Source organism: Pipistrellus hanaki (assembly GCF_964339955.1).
Source record: "Pipistrellus hanaki genome assembly, chromosome: 2".
Taxonomy (NCBI): Eukaryota; Metazoa; Chordata; class Mammalia; order Chiroptera; family Vespertilionidae; genus Pipistrellus; species Pipistrellus hanaki.
Window position 1 is genome coordinate 52,240,510 of NC_140504.1, and position 18,487 is coordinate 52,258,996.

Below are 18,487 nucleotides of genomic sequence, written 5' to 3' on the forward strand. Positions count from 1 at the left end.
ACAGGTTGAGAACCACTAGCAAGGTCCCCTAAGATCATCGGAAAACACAGATATTTACATTATGATTCCTAACAGTAGCAAAATTATAGTTAGGAAGTAGCAACAAAAATAATTTTATGGTTGGGGTCACCACAACATGAGGAACTGTATTAAAGGGTTGCAGCATTAGAAAGGTTGAGAACCACTGATCTAGGAGGTCGTCTGGAAGGGCGTCTGGTCTAAGTAGCATATTTGGTTTTATTATTATAGATACTACCTACTTAGGGATGGAGCTGTCTCACCAGGGTCACATCTGCAAGTCTGCTTAGGAACTAAGCCCTCCTGCAGCCAGGGGGACAGGAACGGCAGTGGCCTGAGCCCTGAGTGGTGGAAGGGATCTTTATCAGAGAGAAGGCCCGGGTGAGTCATATGGGTCAGTGTTCCCCTTGTTCCACGGGTCTCCCCTCATCTGACTCAGCTGGACAGCAACATCAATTCAAAAGAAACGAAGGGCCAAGCAGCTTCAGCTTTTCGCCCTTTGAGGAACAACCATCTTGCTAAAGGGACCCTGGTCCTGGACCCAGCTGTGAGGCTTCTAAGACAGAAAATGGCTTTGAAATAAAAACTGCTCTTCCAGTCTTTCCAATCTTCCCAAAAATCGGGGCTTTTTAAAAACGCCTCGGGACTCAGGAAAAATTTTTTAAAAGTGGGACGATCTGGTCAGGTCATAGCAAATTTACAGATCCTTCTAGCCCCACAGAGTACAAACCAGGCCACTTCCCAGGAGCCGCCAAGGCCTCTCCCAGGAGGCAGCCCACAGGCTCCATCCTTCCCTAGGAATAGCTTCTCTCTGGTGCTTTCTGACGCTCCCATGGGACTGACACCCACAGCTCTTCCCTCTTCCCCACCCCTCAGGCCTGGAGGTGACTGTGGCTGACTTGCTTAATTCTCCCAACACGAGAAACCCTCGAGCTTCTCTGGCAGCCAGCTGGGAAACTGGCTGGTTTTGAACCCCCCTCTACCAGCCTGGGGAGGTCAGGCTGAAGCAGTCTCCACTAAGCCTGCTTACACAGCTTTTGGGCATGGGGGCAGCCCGGCCTTCCAGTCAGTGACTGTAGCTTCCATTTGTGGGTCCAGGCCCCCTGGGGCTGAAGATGCGCGGTGCCAGCCCAGCTGTGCCCCAGCCCCCGTAGGTCCCTGAGGATCACATAGTTGAAAGGGACCTTGGCAGGAAGGGGAAAGGAAAGTTTGAGTTTGTTTTTACTAATAACTGGGCAGCTTTTCCCTCCATTTTTCCAGATGCTTCTTCAGAAAAGAAATGTCAATGGCTTAGACTGGAATGTTTAAATCTGCTTTAAATGTGTGTTTTGCACTAGGACTCAAACCCCTTTGGCACGCCCTTTCCCTTAACATGCCACCAACAAACACCCAGAGATGCACCAAGCAAAGGCTGGCTCACAATAGGACCTTATTCAAGGGTCATTGCCATTTACTCCTTTTGTCTTCCCTGTGTCGCCTGGAGCCCTGCCCTAAAATTCCCCAACAAGAGCTTGTGCAAGAACTGCACTGCATGGAATAAAATTGGCAGGAGCTGTAAATCAGGCAGAAGTGACTGAAGAGACCAGCTCTGGTTAGCCTGGGGCTGTCTGTGGAGAAATTCTTGGGGGGCAGAGGGGTGTGGTGGGAGGAGAGAGGAAACCCCTGGGCTCCTCATGACTGTGCTTACAACTACCCTGGCCTGGAACCCTTCTGGACCCACCTCTCCTGGAGCCCTTCTGAGTGTGGGGTCCCTGAGCCACTGACATAAGGTTAGCAACTATCTCCTGTCTAGTCAAACTTGAATGGCTGGTTCCTGGGAACCCAGTGCGCTCAGCCAGGCCAACCCAGCTCCCTGGGACAGAGCACTGTAGTGGGAAGTGGCCTGGGATTCCTGCTCAACTCTAAACTACAGCCCACCGAGCTTCTCCCCACCCTCCTCTGTGCTCCGGCAGCACTCACTGTACATGCTCTGGTTGGCGGCATACCCCTCTCTTTCACAGACTGGGAGCCACTCTGGGTGGAGACCCTGCTGTCTTCATCCTGCCTCCTGGCCCAGAGAGGAGCGCCGTGTGGCAGGAGTGCAGTGGGCAGGGACAGAGCGGGAGAGAAAGAGCAGGGCCAGTTTTCAGAGGGCCTTGTAAGCCATGCTTATTGGATTTTATTATTAGTGCATAAAATTGGAAATTTTTTTATTGCAGTGACTTTGATCTAATTTATATTTTTTCAGACTTCTTTTTCTTCATTTTAATATGTAACGTAAAGCTATTGTATTAGAAGCAGTGTAGTATTTGGCAAAGGGTAGACATACAGATAATTGAGACAAAAACAGCATTCAAAAATAGAGTAACACACATTTATGGTTCATTAATTATTTTATTGTGTTGGATATATACATAGCATAAAACTGCCGATTTTAACCGAGTTTAAGTACACAGTTCAGTGGTATTATGTACATTTATATTGTACAGTTATCACCACCACCATCCATTTCTCAAGCTTTTGTGATTTATACAACTGAAACTCTGTACCCATTCTCCCCCTTCCACCCCTCCTCCCAGCCCCTGGCAACCACCATTCTATTTTTTGTCTCATGAATTTGACCACTCTAGGTCGCTCATGCAAGTGGAATCATACAGTATTTGTTCTTTTGTGATTGGCTTATTTCATTCATCATGATGTCTTCAACGTTCATTTATGTTGTAGCATGCACCGGAATTTCCTTCTTTTTTAAGGTTGAATAATATTCTGTTGAATGCATGCATCACATTTTGTTTACCGATTCATTGTGGATGGACACTTGGGTCACTTCCCCCTTTTGGCTATTGTGATTAATACTGCAATGGAGATTGATAAATATCTCTTTGAGCCTCTGGTTTCAATTCTTTTTTACAAAGAGGTAAAAATTGCTGGATCATATGGTAATTTGGAGGAAACATGATACTGTTTTCCATAGCAGCTGCACCATTTCACATTCTCACCAGCAATGTACACACTGAGATTCCAGTTTCTTCTTCCTTGCCAATATGTTATTATCTGAGTTTTTAAAAAATTATAAGCATCCTTAAAATGAGTTTTTATTAAACAAAAAACTTATAAACCCAGGGGACAGATAGAATGGGAGAGAGACAACAGCAGATAAGAGATGTCAGCAGGTTGATGAATGATGGAAAGCTAATACATGATTGGCGGATTTGGGTTTCAGCTTTCTGGGTTGTGCAATGCCTGTGGTTAGGGGAGTGGGCAACAAGAAAAAACAAGCCTGCTTGTGCCAGAAAGTTCCTGAAAAGGCTGAGGGATTAGAGACATCAAGTACTTTCAAAGCCTGAGTTATGGAGGGAAGCTGAAAACTGGAGAATTGGTGAAAGTGTATGTCATAAGGAGCAGTTAGACCCAGGTCCCCATCCACACTCCATGTGCCAAACCACAATGTTCTTCCCCCTGCTAAAAAGGATTGAAGCTTCTCTGTGAAGACACTAAACCTGACCATCTCTCAACTCCTGGACACAAGGCACAGCTATAGGCAGGGGTGAGGTGTTCCACTCAGAATGGAGAAGGGCTAAGTGAAAGACAGCATTTTGAAATAAGACCCCCCCCCTCCCCCCATGGCCTCTCTCAGAGTCCTAAATGCTGGTAGACAGGCTTAATTACTGTGTCACCACCACCAGAACAGGAAATTGGGAGAGCACAGTTTGTTCATGGAAACTGACCATCTCAAGGAAGGAGGTTCACGAATATCAACAATGGAGGGTTTTTACCCATTTATTCCACGGGAGGTCTGATAAGTTGGCAAGCCCCCATTTGTGTGCATGGAATTTTTAATGTCTTTATTCATATTTATGAAAAATCAGTGAAGGATCATCAGATGTCTGAGAGAAGACTTTGTTATGAAATAGACAAAAAGGACCCAAAAAAGGAACTAAGCAGATCAGAAGAATACAGAAAATGGAAAAACTTCAAAGAAATTACCTCAGAGGTTAGATGTTGCTTCCATTAAACAAAAAGAGGAGATTACTCAAAACAGTTTTGAAAAACTGAAAAAGAAAGGATTTTTTGAAGTTAACGATAGCCAAAATAACAACTTTAACTTCAAAAGACTGGCTGGAAGATAAAAATCAAGGCAATCACCCTGAAAGAACAAGAAGATGAAGGTGGAGAAGAAATGTAGAGGTCACTGTAGTGGGGCTAATATCCAACTCAGAGGAGTTCTACAGAAGGAACGTAGTACAAAACAGTGGAGAAAAAATTGTCAAAACACAGAATCTCTTCAAAATGGAAATACGTGCAATGCCAATAATGAAAAGATCTACACTGAGTGACCAGATTATTATGATCCCTGATCACATAATAATCTGGCCACTCAGTGTATATCTGATATAATAAAAGGCTAATATGCAAATTTCCTTCTCAACCAAAAGTTAGACCAGCAGGCAGTCCGACCAACTGCCCATGTCCCCTCCCTCTGGCCAGGCTGGCAGGACTCCACCCATGCACTAATTTATGCACCGGGCCTCATATATGTGCACTGGGGGCGGGGGGTTCCTCAGCCTGGCTTGCTCTCTTGCAGTCTGAAAGCCATCAGCTGGACATCCTTAGCGTTGCTGCGCAGGCGGGAGAGGCTCCCCGTCTGCCGCTCTGCTCGCCAACCATGAGCCCAGCTTCTGGCTGAGCTGTGCTCCCGGTGGGAGGGAGTGCACTGATCACTAGGGGACAGCTCCTGCACTGAGCATCTGCCACCTGTTGGTTAGTGCGTGCCATAGCTACTAATCATTCCACCTTTAGGTTGATTTGCATATTACCTTTTTATTATATAGGATATATATACACTGAGTGGCCAGATTATTATGCATTCAGAGATCATAATAATCTGGCCACTCAATGTATTTCCAAGGGTCCAACACAATGAGTGAACACAGACCCACACCAAGGCAAATCATCATGAAATTTTAGATTGCCAGGAAAGAAGAAACGATTCTAAAAGTGTGAAAGGAACACACACACACACAGCAGAGCAGAGGGCAAGGATCAGCATGGCATCGTACCTCTCAACAGCAACATTGGATGTCAGAAGCAGTGCTTCAAATGTCATGAAGTAATGCCTTCAAAATTCTGAAGATACAAAGATTTTCCACCTATAATTCCATTCTTAGACAAACTGTAAGTTGGGTATGTATTGGGTCGGCAGCTAAGTAATTGCGGATTTTTTAAAGAAAATCAAAGACAATTTTTTCATGGAACTAAATAACTTTATTCTTTAATGTATTGCCCATTTTGATCAATGACCTTTTGCCATCTTTCAGGCAGCATCATAATCCCACGTTAAAAAAACTTCTGTTTTTTATTAGCAAAAAACTGAATCAGGTACGATTTGACATCATCATCATTATTGAAATTTTTACCATTGAAGGAGTTTTGTAAAGATCGAAACAAAAAGTAATCAGATGGTGCAAGGTCAGGACTATATGGTGGATGTGGCAAAACATCCCAACCAAGCTCCATTAATTTTTGCCGAGTGACCAAAGATGTGTGTGGCCTTGCATTGTCATGATGGAATACAACACCTTTTCGATTTGTCAATTCGGGCCACTTTTCTTCAACTGCATTGTTTAATTTCATTAGTTGTTCAATGTAGACATCAGAATTGATCGTTCGGTTGGGTGGTAAGAGTTCAAAGTAGACAATTCCTTTGTAATCCCACCAAACTGATAACAAAACCTTCTTTTGATGAATATCAGCTTTTGATGTTGTTTGAGTTGGTTCACCTGGCCTGCTCCACGATCTTTTCCACTTGATATTGTTGTAAACAACCCATTTTTCATTGCCAGTTATCAGTCGTTTTAAAAATGGATCATTTTCATTACGTTTCTTTAGCAAATCGCAGCTGCTAATGCGTTGCGTTAACTGTGATTCTTTCAGTTCGTGAGGAATCCATGTATCGAGTTTTTGAACATAGCCAAGTTGTTTTAAGTGATTTTCAATGCATGTATGTGATACATGAAGCTTCTCTGCAATCTCACGTGTTGTACTGTGACAGTCCGAATTGATTATTGCTTTGATTAGGGCGTCATCAACTTCAACTGGACGACCAGAGCGTCTTTCATCTTTGAGTGAAAAATCACCAGAACGAAATTTGGCAAACCAATTTTGACACTGCCGTTCTTTTAAGGCTTCGTCACCATAAACAGCACATAACTTTTTATGAGCTTGTGATGCGTTTTTCCCTTGCGGAAATAAAAAAGCAAAATATGACGAAAATGTTCCTTTTGATTTTCCATTTTTCAACGAATGCCAAACAAAAACTACAAAACAGATCAAAAAACTTTTTTTACTGATTAACAGCTGAATAGCCAACTATCAAATACAAAATGTGTTTTACATTTGTACTACGTCTGCAAACCTAAAAATTTAACTGAAGCCATATATGTGTGAAACCCGCAATTACTTAGTTGCCGACCCAATAGGTAGGATATTGACATTTTCAGAAAATCCAGATTTAAAATTTTTAGGCTTCTATTTAGTCGTTCTTAAGAAACCACTGGAGGACATGTTCAACCCAAATGGCACACGCCAAGAAATTCCCTAGAGGTTGGTGAAAGTTCCTGCATCCAGCCCAGAAAGCAGAAAGCATCCAGTTTCAGTGGATAAGGATAATATATTGCTTCAGGGATACCTTGAAAAGGGGAAAAATATAAAGCCACCAAAGAATTCATTATCTGATGCATTTGACCATTCCTGAGAATTTGATAGTTCTCTTAAGAAGTTGGGAGTTCTTTAAGAAAACCAAAAGCATGACCATTATTAACTCCAGGAATAATGAGAAGTTCAGGAAATTTAATTGTTATGTACTTTGCATCTTGGCAGTGAGCAGCGTTAAAATGAAGCAAACACTAACACATTGACATAAATTATGATGTAATCATTGAGGATAGCGGAAGGGTGTGTGTGGAGGGAAATTTGAGATCTAAAATCTTACAATCTATGCAGAGTTAAGAAATAATGTCTGAAAATTTTAAAGAATGACACAGTAGTTGTGAAGGTCTCTTGTTTAGAAATATGGAAGAAAATACCAGATGAAATAGCTAAAAAAACAAAAAACATCAACAAAAAACATCAACAAAAAACAGATGATTGCCTCAAGGAGCAGAAGTTTGGGAGGAGGGGGGACACGGATGAGTGGAACAGTCCTGCTTTTGTTGTTGTATGACTTACAGCACCACTTGATCATGTGTATGTATTGTCTTGGTGAGAATAAAAACAATTTATGCAATCATGTGTATTGTGCTTTTCAGCCCGGCAGACAGTCAGACACAGACATTGCCCCAACTTCTCTCATTCCTTGCCTGGAATGATTCTCCATGCAGGTCAGGATGCCTTTGGGCACCAGGCTCTGGGGAAATCATTCTGCCATAAAGCAGCAAACTCACATGGCTGCTTTCTTCCCTTGTGCCAGAATCCCAGAGACGCTCAGGCAGAATGAAGGGTCCTGCTTCCAAAGCCCCACCTGCTCACACCCCCTCCCTTGCAGCTGCACCTGGGAGAATCCAAGCAGAATGCATGTTTGTGTGGGGACGTGCATGTGGAGCAGGTGTTGGGTCAGAGGGCAGCTTGGAAAGACCAACCAGAATTTAAGACAAGGAAACCAGGTCGAGATGTTCTTGGATTGTTGAGACCCTTGGGCTACTTTTGCCCACTTCTGCTTTCAAACCGAATTACTTTATATCCTCAGAGAGTCTGCATAGGACAGGATCTTCCCAGTACAGCCTGTGGCCAGTTTCAGTCTTTTTGCATCTGGGCTCTGCTGTTTGAGGGCTGAGGAGGCATTGCCAAGAGGTCTGTGTGTTGTTTGGGGAGGAGCCCTCTGCTCCATCCCTTCTGCTGGTGAGGTAAGCGCCTCTCTCTTTCTCTCTCTCTCTCTCTCTCTCTCTCTCTCTCTCTCTCTCTCTCTCTCTCTCTCCAGGTCCAGCCGTGACTGGCCAGGAACTCCAGATTTATTGCCCCAGATTGATTTCCTTCCCAACACTCACTCATGCCCTTGAAATTCCATGGCTGCATTAGTCAGTGAGGCAGAAATCAAGGGGATGGTATCTGACTCAAAGGTGCACATGATGTTACAGGACTGGAATGATGGGACAGTCAAAACTACAGCCTGGTATTTGCTTAAAGTGCGCTTGGTGATGTTACATAAAAACAACACTCTTTAAATAAAAAATAATAAGCCAGTTCAGCCAAAGCAGAAGTTTGTTCTCAAAATGTTCAGTTTTTATGGAAGAGTGTGATGCCTTGAAGTTGTCTGTTTGAATGTGAGTTGTGTAAGGGGAGGGGCTCAGCAAGCACAAAAGTTTGAAAGTACTGGTATTTTTTTGGCACAGTTTCATGCTGTTAACAAAGGTGGACACTGAGTGGATTCTGGGGCACCTGATTTTAAAGAGTTACTTATTCTGAAGAAAAGAGGAGCTGGATCTAACCTTTAGAATGTGTTAATGTGCTATGGTACTTGTGCTGTTTCATTTGATAATAAACTTTTCCATGGAAGTGAAGACTGGTATCATTCCACCTTACAGGTGTGTAAACTGAGGGCCAGGTAAGTTAACTTGCCCAAGATCAGGCAACAAGTGATCAGTGCAGCCAGGACCCACACACATATACCTTCCTACATTAGTCAGAACTCTTGTTTGCAGGTGAGAGAAGCCAACTTCATCTGGAGGAAGCAGTAGACATACATTGCCTCCTCTGAGGGACCTGGAGTCCGCCCCGGCTCTGTCAGGCAGTGCCTCCTTCTCTTCTCTTCTCTTCTTCACTGTGTATGTGATGTCTTACTTCATAGATGGCTTCTTCTTCTCAGGGAAGAGCAAGAAAATGAGGGTGGCATGGAGGGGGAAGATGGCTGCAGACAGCTTCAGGCTTGTGTCTTTCCAGCTTGGGATCCCTGTGAAAATAGACAATTTGGCCTCCCTTTATTCTAATTTAAAATTCCATGGGAGAACTCTGATTGCCGCCTTGAATCAAATGCTCATTTTTTGAAGCCCAAGTACTTTGGCCAGAAGGCAGATGACCTAATGGCACTCCACCTGCCTCATCAGTGGTGATTGGGGGAAGGAGCTGCTCCTCAAAGGAGGGGTGTGCCACTTACATGGGGAACAGTGGGCAGGAGATTCTTAAGGAATTTTTTTTTTTAAAAAAAGCACACAAGCCACAGCACTAATTTGTTAAGCCTCTATGATGTCTCTTAATAATATTTCATTACAGCCAAAACTGGTTTGGCTCAGTGGTAGAGCGTCGGTCTGCGGACTGAAAGGTCCCGGGTTCGATTCCGGTCAAGGGCATGTACCTTGGTTGCGGGCACATCCCCAGTAGGGGGTGTGCAAGAGGCAGCTGATCGATGATTCTCTCTCATCGATGTTTCCAACTCTCTATTCCTCTCTCTTCCTCTCTGTAAAAAATCAATAAAATATATTTTAAAAAAAATATTTCATTACATTTGAGAGAATATCTCACCTTGGTAGTAGAAGCAGGAGGGCGGATCTGGGGCCAGCCTTACCAGCTGCAGATGCTGTGTCCTTAGAAGCCTTCGCAAGAGGGAATGAAGCCAGACCCCAGGACTTTGTGTAGAGAGGTTCCTGGTGAGGCAGGAATCCCACAGACTTCCCACAGGAACTGGGGGTTCACACAGAAGGACACTAGTTCTTACAGGAAAACTGCAAATTTAAGAAAATGTCAATGTGAGAGATTCACCATCACACGTAGAATTCTGTTACTTTGTCGAACTGCTTCAAAGGCTTTTAGGTGCTATATTATTAAAAAGGAATTAAAAAGTTGCATGCATTGGTAAGCCTAATCTAGATAAAAGGAAATAGATCTTTTTTTGTTTTTTGGAAGATTCAGAGGAGCCTGAGATATAACCCAAGGCCGCCCAGCCAGACCCTGCCATGTGCTCTCAGTGGGAGAAACCAGGAATTCCCAGACGTGCAGATGTCCGGGTGTGGGGATATCTGTGTCTTGGGCCACTGGAAAAGGAAACTTGCCCTAGAAAGTGAGTGGCCAGCCACAGAGACTTCCAGCATCTGTCTCTGAGGACCCACGTGGCATTTGCTGGGCTAGTTTGAGGAATGGCTCTCGACATCCTGAATTTATTTTTTTATGAAACCACTTTTGTTCTCACTGTTTCACAAGTTGGACGAGGGACAGGCTGCATCCAGCATTTTAAGCCTCTCGCTAATTGCTGTTTTTAGCTGGTATGATCTCTTCCTGATGGATTCTGTGGGTTCAGTTAAGGCTTTTGACAGTTGGCAACGGCATTATTCAAAGCCTTAATTAAGTTGCTGCCTGTCCAGTGGGCCGTGTGCCAGTTGCTGACACAGACACAGACCCTCAGCTTGGTCATGTCATGCCCACGGCTCACCCTTCACTCTTCACTCTCCTACTGCATCCATGATGTAAGTTTTATAGGCATTTTTTGTGATCTAATTTGTTGGGGGCTGTTACTGTTTTCCTTTTTCTTCCTGTGCCTCCATGGCTATTTATTCTTCGGGTGAGATGGGGCTGAGGATTCTTTTTCAACTCATCCCTCAGCACGATTAGGTTTATTTTCTATTATTTTTCTAACCACCAGCTCTGTTCTGGTCATTTATCATAGAATTTATTTATTATAAATGAAGCTGCCTTGAAACGGGGGAAGAAGCTCAGGGTAACGTGCTATAGGCAGTTAGTTAGAAGCATGTGGACAGTCATGTGGCAGCATCAGCTTTGTCTAACTTGGGGACACATTTGTCCGATGGGTTTCCTTAATGTCCCACCCTCCTGGCTCAGCCGTCCCCAGCATCGATTCAATTGCTCAGCAAGAATCAAATAAATACGTAATGGTGCCCCTCCTCGAGTCTGTTCCTGGCCCCCAGGATTGCTCAGCTCACTGCTGACGTCATCTTTGTGTAGCTCCCCAGCTCCCCAGTGTCCTTGTGGGCAGCTCTCTCACCCCAGCCTCAGCTCAGCTCTGCTTTCTCTCCTTTGGTCTTCCTCCATCCCGACATGGGCAGAGCCTCAGTTGCACCTCCTGCCCAGCTGTGCACTGCAGCTGTGCTGGCTTGCAGTGTGCACACAGGGACAGGCCCACCCAGGAGCAAACAACATGGAGGAGATGATCAAAACCAGCAAAATCACCCCCTTCCACCCCTCATCAATCTTAGAGGCAGCAGGCATGTTGTTCTGGGTCTTACAGGGGTTGTGGAGACAGAGACCCTGCCACTGCTCTGGGCCTTGGAATTGACTGAAAGTCATTGACACATGTCAGAGGAATACCAAGAGGCTTAGTGCCCTTTAGAACGTTCCACTTTTCATCATTAAGTGAATCTCAAGACACAGCACCAGATTCTGAATAACTGTCCCTCAAGTACAGCAGGTAGGTGTCAGGTAGCAGCAGCTGCCCGCCTGCCTCCCAGCTTTCTCCCCACCACCCAGCACACATACAATGAGCCCCATTCCCTTTAAAGGCCTTCTGAGGCCATAAAGGTTTTTGAGGACATTTTATAGAGCTGGAGCACAGTTTTACTGTTTTAAATTATTATAGGGTAAGTTATGGTTACAATATCTTTATTTTTATGACAACTTGTTGGGATGCCCTTGATTTATTTGATCCCGGGCTTTTGTTCAAGAACACAACCTCCAATTAAATGTGGTTATTGTGGCAAAAACATGATTCTTCTTAAAATGGCCCTCCTTGGGGCCGTTTCCAAAAACTCATTATGGTGAAAAGTCAGGGCTGCCTCTTCACGTTCCTAAGCATTTCTCCTCGCAGTCGCTTGGTTTCTCCCATAGGGAGGCGTGGAGGGGACTGGGGCTGTGGGCTGGACCAGAGGAGACCGGAGGGAGAGGAAAAAATCTTCCAGTGGAAGCTAAGTGGGTCACTGTTTAGACCCACACTACTTCAGACATGGGAGGAACCTTAGCCTGAAGCAGTAGGAACCAACAATCAGCCCCAGGACTCAGGCCCAGTCTCTCTCTGTACCACACTAACTCCCTTAGGGGTGACTTGGGCACACGCATTGCACCAAATCTGTCTATCTTGGACCCTGTGGGTATTTCTGCTGTAACAGAAATGCCATAGACTGGGTGGCTTAAACAACAGACATGTATTTCTCACACTTCAGGAGGCTGGGAGGTCTAAGATCAGGACACCAGCAGATTCAGTGCCTGGTGAGGTCTCACTTCCTGGTTCCTTGGTGGTTCTCTCCTCGCTGTGTCCTCACCTGGTAGAAGGGGTAAGGGAGCTTTTTAGGATCCTTTTTATAAGGGCACTAATCCCATTCATGAAGGCTCCACAAGTTCTTATCACCTCCTGGAAGTCTCATTCTAATACCTCCTAATACATTGGGGCTTAGGTTTCAACATACGAATTTTGGAGGAACCCAAACATTCAGTCTATAGCACCGTCCCATTTCTGTTAGCAAATAGCCCAAGTCTTGCTTGTGGCATGGCCATATCTTTTGTGAACACTTTGCTTTTTCCCAAAGCGGGAACAGATATTGATTTAGTCCAGGAGAGATTTAGGGTCTGTTAGAGATAAGACACTCATCCATGCTTTGGATTCTACAATATCTGTCTCATGAAAAACATAAATTTTCAATGAGAGACAACCACTCAACTTGGAGACCAACGTCCTTGCCCCGATCTGCCACTTCATCTGCCCGGGTGAGATCACTGGCGATTCATCCACTTCTCCAGGCCTCTCTCCTCGGCTCTCTGGGCTAACCAATGTGAATGGCACTGTGTGCTGCCACAGGTGCTGTGGTGCTCCACCCGGACCCCTTCCCCAGGCGGGTACCCCCGTTTCCCGCTGCTGTTATTGTTGGCTGTGGGTTTGCAGTCAGGGTTCCCTCAATCCCTATATCGGGTTCTGCCTTTGGGGAACCCAATCCAAGACACCTTCCTCATGGTGTTCCAAGAACCAAATAAGATTCTGTATGTGGAGGCCCTCTGAGAACTGAAGTACCAGTGGGGTTTTAGTGTGGTCTCGGGCCAGGCTGTAAAAATACCAGCTGCGGCTTCTTGGCCGAAGGCCTGTGATGAGGCAGATAAAGCGCCCAGGGAGGGCAGGGCTGTTGTCCTGCACCCCAAGGATGTGAGCGCAGGCTTCGCCCCCCACCCCCACCCCACCCCCCAGGAGCCCTGGAGAGTGGGCAGGCAGTAAAAATGGGTTTCCTTAAAGCTGAATAATTTTTGCGTCATGTTAAGTAGTGGTTGAACATGTTTTTCCCATATCGGGAGGATAAGAACTGGAGCTGCAAATCATTCAGACCTTGGACTAGAGCAAGGTCACGGGAATTCCTGCCTCTGCTTTGGATGCAGAGGAAACAAAAGTCCCATTGCACACTACAGCTTTCTGAGAGGTGCCAGTTTCAGCATATTTAAAAATCCCTAAAAATTTATTTTAACAGGACATTTCAGACCTGTGTGTGTGTGTGTGTGTGTGTGTGTGTGTGTGTGTGAGAGAGAGAGAGAGAGAGAGAGAGAGAGAGAGGACTGAGAGGAAAATTGAAAGGGAAAGAGGGAGTGTGGCGCTGAGGTCTGGAACACTCGCAGTGTCCCCAGTTAATCATTGATGCCCCAGGCCCCGATGGGCCACCAGAGCTGGCACTGCTGCAGGGGGCCAGAGTACTTGCTAATGGAATGTCCGACGCCTCTGGTGCAGTTAATGATTTATCTGTGCCCAGTGCAGTGCTCTCCTTTCTCTGAAGCTCACAGAAGGCTGGTGATCCTCTTCTGGATTAGGCTGGCCCTGCCTGTTGGGATGGAGAAGATAATGAGGATTTGCAAATTCACCACATGACTACACTCCTCAAGGGCTTCCTTCCATAGGAAGGGTTTCTTTTCCTTCATTGTTTCCTGAAAGTAATTTACAGAAGAGCTGTGCTGTAACAGAATAATCATTGCCTAATATTCCTTTGCATGAACCTTTGTGCCAAGTGAGTGCCACAAGATGACACCGTAGTATATAGGCACATGACATTTGTCATCTTCAAACAGGCATAATGTTTATTTGAGCAGTGTTTTTATTCCCATTGCTAGATTTAAGTACTTTGAGGGACTCCACATATTACTGAGTGTTTGTGCTATACAATCATTATGTAATCACACTAATATAAAAGGAACACATTTTCATTTAAATTATTATTATTTTTTTTTACCTGCCAGTGAGCAACATGGGGAAAATTATTTTTCTGTTTTACAAAATTCAGGTGTGTTTGCAGAAATATCAGAGAATAATAGTTAACTAAAAGGAAAAGAGGCGAGACACAGAGACAACTGCCATTTGTTCTTTGTTTCATATTATAATAGACTAGTGGCCTGATGCACAAAATTCGTGCATGGGGGTGGTGGTGGTGGTGGTGGTGGTTCTCAGCTCATCCTGAACCGTCTTCAATCAGGGACCCATTGGGGGATGTCCAACTGCCAGTTTGTGGGATCGGGCCTAAACCAGCAATTGAACATCCCTCTTGCAATCTGGGACAGCTGGCTCCTAACTGCCCACCTGCCTGATTGCCCCTACCTGCCTCTGGCTGCCTTCCTGATTGCCCCTAACTCCTCTGCCTGTCTGCCTGATCGCCCCTAACTGCCTCTGCCTGCCCTGTCTCACCCCCCACCACCATGCTTTTGTCCAGAAGGAAGTTGGACTTCCAGAAGATGGTCGGTTGACCGGGTCTAATTAGCATATTACCCTTTTATTAGTATAGATGAGAGAATTGATGCAGTCCCTGTGCCTTGGTGAGGCTGCAGTGGCTTCCCACATCCCTGTCTGCCTCTGGGAGAAGGGACTTCAGATTAACCATTCCCTCACAGGAAGTCAGCCTCCGTCATGAGTATTGTGTAGATTTTTAAATATATATATATTTTTATTGATTTGAGAAAAGAAGGGAGAGGAAGAGAGATATAGAAACATCAATGATGCGAGAGAGTTATTGATCAGCTGCTTCCTACATGCCCCACAATGGGGATGAAGCCCACAACCCCCTGGCATATGCCTTGACCAGGAATCAAACTGTGACCTCCTGGTTCATAGGTCAACGCTGTATCAATGAGCTACACCAGCCGGGCTACAGTGTAGATTTTGATAGGAAAGAGATGTTTCTTTGTTTACAAATATCACGAATAAGATAGGTAATAGTGGTTTAGAGAGTTGTTGTTTGTTTGTTTGTTTGTTTGTTTGTTTTGGTTTTGGTTTTCATTGAAGCCTGACTACAGATTAGTAAGGATGAGAAGCAGGCCTTGTGAGATTCATAACATGGCACAGAAGGGTGATCATTTACTTGGTGATCATTTACCTGTTATTCCAGGCTCCTTTCCTAAGAAGATATCTACATCTGGTAACTGAGAAATGAGTCTCAGGATGAGTTGGGGGCTGGATGCCTGGGAAGGGCAGCAAGCACAGCCCAAAGACGACTACTGCTGCTTTTCGCAGTCTTTCTTCCCGAGCTGCTTTGGGGATTAACTATGTTAGGATGCCCAGTGTGCATGCACACGCCACCTCTCCCCTTTCTCCCACTGCCTGCCTGATCGCCCCTAACTGCTCTCCCCTGCCAGCGGATAGAGCACCCCCTCTGACCTTACTGGGAGGTGGGGGAGGATTATTCTATAGGTTACTGAGGACTATCATTGTGAATGCAATTTGGGGTCATCCAGTGAATTCTGGTTTTCTTCACCCGCATTCTCTCTTGTCTTGGCATAGATCCATGAGTAAAAGCCATTGCTACCATGTTTTGTAATTCAAACATTGTCTTTCTCAAGAGGTTTCTGTGATGTCGTCTGTGGATTTCCAGTGCTAAAATACCCCAGTTCTGGGTCCCAGGCTGTGTATCCATGGGCCAGTTTGAGCCTTGCTCCTCCGAAGATTAGTCTGTTCTAAAGGGCCTGCTGAGTTTCAAGGATTTGAGGGTCTTTGGGGAACTTTCTCTGAAATTCAAAGTGATTTCTTTCTTTGGAATTTACCTCTGTCTACATTTCCCTCTCTTTGGGGAAATATCCTCTGAACCAGTGGTCACCAACCATTTGGACCTCACTGACCTGTGGTCCACAGACCACCGGTTGGCGACTACAGCTCCAAAGGTTTCCTTAAACCAGTATTTCCCAAACTTTTGACATATGTGTACCCCTTCTATAATTTTTGTAACTCTGAGTACCCCTCGTACTCATGAGAATGTAGAATTAGGCTCAGCTAAGCACGGTGCAGTGCATATCCCCACAAAACTCCGGTGCAATGCGTACTCCCACCAAACTCTTCCCGTACCCCTGGGGGTACTCGTATCACACTTTGGGAAACACTGCAAACCAACAGTCGCCAACCTTTTAGACCTCATGGACTACTAGCAGTCTGTGGACCACCACGGTTGGTGACTGCTGCTCTGAACAAGTCACTATGAGGCTCAGATGCATAAAGTACTTAGAGAAGTGCTTACTTAAAATACTTAGCCCTCAAAAGAGGTTAGGTGCTTACTATTATTAGAGAAAGACTGAGCGGTCTAGAGCAGCAGTGCCCAATAGAAACCCCATGCAATGCATTTATGTCATTGTAACTTTTCTAGTAGCCACGCTAAAAAGTAAAGAGAAACAGATGAAATTAAATACTTTTAAAGATTTTTTAAATCGATTTTTAGATAGAGGGAGGTAGAGTGAGAGAGAGAAAGAAACATTGATGTAAGAGGGAAACATTGATCAGTTGCCTCCTCCACACCCCCTACCAGGGATGGAGCCTGCAACCCTGGCATATGCCCTGACTGGGAATCAAACCTGCAACCTTTCAGTGCATGGGACGATGCCTAACCAAATGAGCCACACTGGCGAGGGCAGGTGAAATAAATTTTAACAATATATTTTATTTAATCCAACATGTCAAAAACACTTTCTTTTCAATGTGTCATCAGTATTTTTAAATTATTGGGATATTTTACATTATTTTTTTCATACTAAATCTACAAAACCCAGTGTTTAACTTATGCTCATGGTACAGCTCCTTTAGTGCTCCTTCACACAAGTGGCTCGTGGTGCCATTCTGGGCAGTTCAGAGCTAGAACCTTGCTCCTCAAGGTGAATTCTGGGGACCAGCCGCTTCCGCATCCTCTGAGAGCTTGTCTGAACTGCGGAGTCTCAGGTCCCTCCCAACACCTATAGAAGCAGAATCTGCATTTCCCCAAGTGATTTATTTATGTCTGAGAGTAGGAAGCACTGGTCTAGACTCCCCATGCTCACTCCCACCCCTTGGGATTCTTTCTTTAAAATATATTTTATTGATTTTTCACAGAGAGGAAGGGAGAGGGATAGATAGCTAGAAACATCAGTGAGAGAGAATCATCGACCAGCTGCCTCCCGCACACCCCCCACCGGAGATGTGCCTGCAACCAATGTACATGCCCTTGACAGGAATCGAACCTGGGACTTTTCAATCTGCAGACTGACGCTCTATCCACTGAGCCAAACCGGTTTCGGCTTCCTTGGGATTCTGATTTAATTGGTCCAAAGTAGGGCATGGGCATTTGTATTTTTCAAAGCTCCCTCAGGTGCTTCTAATATGCAACCAGGCACTTGTGTAGTGGGCCCTGGAGCCAGGCTACCTGCCTCTGCTACTTTCTACCTTCAAGACCCCGGGAAGTCTACCCAAACTCTCTGGCCTCAATTTCCTCATGTCTAAAAGGGAGATGGAAATGGTATCTGCTTCAAGGGTTGCTATGAGGGTAGATGAGTTAACACATGTAAAGGACTCAGAACAGGACCTGGCACACAGGAAGTACTTCTTAAATATAAGCTCTCACCCTTTCTTCTTTTTCTTGAAGGTCCGAGGTTACCCGGAGCCCCAGGTGACGTGGCACAGAAATGGGCAGCCCATCACCAGTGGCGGCCGCTTCCTGCTGGACTGTGGCATCCGCGGGAGTTTCAGCCTTGTGATTCACGCTGTCCGGGAGGAGGACAAGGGAAAGTATACCTGCGAAGCCACCAATGGCAGCGGTGCCCGCCAGGTGACAGTGGAGTTGACGGTAGAAGGTGAGTCCCAGGAGGTGAGAGCCCCGGTCGGAGCCGTCTGGCTTCCCAAGGCCCACAGTTCCTGCTCCAGCCCTCTCTTAGGAAAGGAACCCACAAGAGAAAATACATCCATCCCTGAACTCAGGACCTTTTATTTTATTTTGTTAATCCTCACAGGAGGATATTTTTTCCACGGATTTTTTTTTAGAGGGAAGGGAGGGAAGCAGGAGGCAGAGAGAGAGAAAAACATCAATGTGAGAGAGAGACATTGATTGGTTGACTCCTGCATGTGTCCCAAAGTGGGCTAAGAATGAACCTGCAACCCAGGTACATGCCCTTGACTAGGAATCGAATCCTCAACTCTTTGGTGCATGGGTTGACATTCTAACCACTGAGCAACACCTGCCAGGACAGGACCTTTTAGTCTATTGGGGATAATGTGGTCCCTGCAAAGGAGGGAGGCATCCCAGGA

At 45.3% G+C, this 18,487-nt stretch overlaps 1 protein-coding gene across 1 annotated transcript in view; it reads left to right on the plus strand.

Moving 5' to 3' along the window:
• The window catches only part of MYLK (myosin light chain kinase), a 182,589-nt gene that overhangs the window by 35,384 nt on the left and 128,718 nt on the right, over nt 1-18,487 (plus strand). Inside the window, exon 3 of the mRNA XM_084871493.1 lies at nt 17,829-18,036. Within this exon, the coding sequence (XP_084727619.1) occupies nt 17,829-18,036 (208 nt within the window). The remainder of the gene's footprint in view (nt 1-17,828; nt 18,037-18,487) is intronic.